The following is a 3,129-nucleotide window of genomic DNA, read 5'->3' as shown; positions in this document are numbered from 1 at the left end:
CGACAATAATTGTATAATAAAGTCAATAAAGAAACACCGAATTGCCTAACAGCAATTCGGTTACTTTTTAAAAATATCTAAACGTTCTTTTGCGCATAACACAGACAAGATTTCAGTAGAATTTTCAAACACAAAAAATGAATTTACAACCAAATGATAAAATTTGTAACTAAAAAGATAATCTAAAGAAGGAAGCAACTGCAAAAAAAAACAATAATAAATACAAGGCAAATAAATTATAGACAAGAATATTATTATTTATTCTTAATTTTTCCCCTGAACAATAATATATTCAAAGACCAGAATCTAAAATTTGTAAATTTTTAACCTATAATATTTTATAAACAGAATAAAAAAATTTCAAATTAAAATGTTTAAATTACAAATCCCTAACTTTGCCCTAAGCAATAAAATTCCTGACTTTTTTTAAATTTCTGTTGGCTAATATCGTTTTTTTCTCACCAGGTTTCTTTGGCGGGTAAAGTTAAATTCATATTAAATTTCTGTACAATTAATCTGAGTATATACCTTCTCTATTTATTCGCGTCTCCCGTTTGTGCGGCAATTCGCAATCGCTCTAAATACTCCTCTTCAATATCCCTACCACTGCCAAGATATAATTTCAATACCTTTAGCCTCTATTCGCATGTTCCTTTTGTGCAGCGATTTGCAATCGTCTCCATTCACAGCTCCCTTCGATGCGGCGATTCGAAATTGCTCCAAATACTCCCCTTCGATGTCCCCACTACTGCCACACTAACCAAAGCCTGTGTATGCGGTCTCTCTCTCTCTCTCTCTCTATTCTCTCTAAATTCTCTTACTGTGCGATCTCCTCAAAACTCATGATGATTCCTCACGAAAAATTTCAAAGTTTTACTTCGACCGTACGGCCCCACTGCCACAATTTTAAGAAAATAATAAGCTTCACTTACATGGAGGGCATTAAAAGCAGTAATTTAAAAAAATTTATTAGCATTCGCAATAAACACTCATTTTGGATATCCCTACTACTGCCGAGATACAATTTCTATACTTTTGCTCTCTTTTCACATATCCCTTTTGTGCGAATATTCGCATTTAATCTAAAGACTCATCTTGGGTATCCCCACCACTACCGTGATATACTTCCTGTACCTTTTCTCTCTGCTAGCGTCTCCCTTTTATGCGGAGATTCGTATTTGCTCTAACTAATCGTCTTCAATGCCCCCCCCCCCTACTGCCACACTAACCAAACCCTGTATATGCGGTCTCTCTCTCTTCTCTCTAAATTCTCTCACTATGCGATCTTCTCAAAACTCATAATGATTCCTAACGAAAAATTTCAAAGTTTCACTTCTACCTACGGCCACACTGCCAAAGTTTAAAAAAAAAATAATAAGCTTCACTTACTTGGAGGGCATTACAAGCAGCACTTTTTTAAAAATTTATTCGCATTCGCTATAAACACTCATTTTGGATATTCCTCCTACTGCCAAGATACAATTTCTATACCTTTGCTCTCTTTTTACGTATCCCTTTTTTGCGACGATTCGCAATTAATCTAAAGACTCATCTTGGATATCCCCACTACTACCGTGATATACTTCCTGTACATTTTCTCCCTACTAGCGTCTACCTTTTGTGTGGAGATTCGCATTCGCTTTAAATAATCGTCTAACTGTGCGATCTTCTCAAAACTCATGATGATTCCTCACGAACAATTTTAAAGTTTTACTTCTACCGTATGGCCTCACTGCCACAGTTTTTTTTTATAATAAAATTTACTTACTTGGAGGGCATTACAAGCGTTTAAAGTCCTAAACACGTTTGCAATTACGTTCTCCAAAGTCGTATTTCCAGCAGTACACGTAATAGCCATAATCTCAATTTCTTTTGATTTATGGGCCTCGATGAGTAAAATCAGAGCCAAAGCATCATCAGTCCCAGCATCACAATCGATAATAATTTTTTGCGGCCCCATTGTTCGATTATTTTCTTGATTTTGTGTGGGTTGTGACTGCTGCAACAACAACAAAAAATATCCTAATTATTAATTTATGTTATTATTATCGGAACATGTAGGCAAATGGTATATATTATTGTAACAAGGGCGGAAAGTAGGAATTTTCGATTTGAGATGAAATTAAACGAGGAAAAATGTTTAAAATTTTGATCTTTCTTCTGAATATATACAAAAATGTAAATGAATAATTTTGGAATACCTTGCAACACTTCAGGGCGAAAAATGTTTCTAATCTTAGATTACACTTTTTGTATGTCGATACCCCCTCCCACCCAACCCCTCTTCTCAATTACTAGAAGAAGCCCAATAGACCGGGTAAAATTTGGGGAGTCGTGGAAATTAAATTCCACCGTAAAATGTTTGCATAATTGTGTTCGTTAGATCCTACAGAATAAATAAATGTAAGTTGCCACCGCGCAACCTGCTCATAATTGGTTTAAAACACATTTTTTTAAAAAACAAATTAGTAAAAATGAGTATTTTGATCCGAAAAAAAAAACATTTTTAGACTTTTTGGACAATTTTGAACAAAAAAAAAGTCCTTAGTGTTTTTTTCGTAGGACGCATCGTTTTCGAGTAAAAAATTCCCAAAGTTTAAAAAAACGCGATTTTTCCGTTTTTCAGAGCAGTATATGTGGATGAACATTTTTTTTCTCTGCGCCATGGAAAAATACAGTTTGAACTTTCCCCTAAAATCTCTAAAAGACCGTTTTTCAAAATTCAACTGGCAACCTCTTTATTTTTCAATTAACATTTAGCCTGCGCGAGCGTCGCGCCTACATGCGCCGATGCAGTTGTCTCTCTTGCCATCGCGCTCTCCCTTAAAAGTAAAAGTTGGAGAATAAAAAACATATGTATTTATTTCATAATTTATTTTTTTATTTTAAAAAATATCTTTAACTTACTTCCCAACCGTCATTTTACATGTTTTTACATTCGTTTTCTTTACAGCCACACAATGGTATACATTTTACATTATATTTTTTACAATTACATGACTTAGCGGCATTAGAGTTTACTGATTATGGATATACCAGGTGTATACATATGAAACCGGTATTTTTTCAAGAAAAAAACACATTTATTTCAAGAGAATGATAACAAATATTTTATTCAAAGTATGCGCC

The 3,129-nt window shown here is 34.0% G+C and overlaps 1 protein-coding gene across 2 annotated transcripts in view; it reads right to left on the bottom strand.

Annotated features, from left to right (window-relative positions):
- Positions 1-3,129, bottom strand: part of LOC117177887 — a 53,141-nt gene that overhangs the window by 9,748 nt on the left and 40,264 nt on the right. The window contains exon 3 of one of the 2 annotated variants that reach the window (XM_033368950.1): positions 1,769-1,999. In XM_033368950.1, coding sequence (XP_033224841.1) covers positions 1,769-1,999 — 231 coding nt within the window. The remainder of the gene's footprint in view (positions 1-1,768; positions 2,000-3,129) is intronic. The other variant, XM_033368951.1, reaches the window with a different exon arrangement.

This window comes from Belonocnema kinseyi, chromosome 8 (assembly GCF_010883055.1).
Source record: "Belonocnema kinseyi isolate 2016_QV_RU_SX_M_011 chromosome 8, B_treatae_v1, whole genome shotgun sequence".
Classification (NCBI taxonomy): domain Eukaryota; kingdom Metazoa; phylum Arthropoda; class Insecta; order Hymenoptera; family Cynipidae; genus Belonocnema; species Belonocnema kinseyi.
Note: the sequence above shows the minus strand (reverse complement) of the source record. Positions and strands in the feature narration are given on the sequence as shown.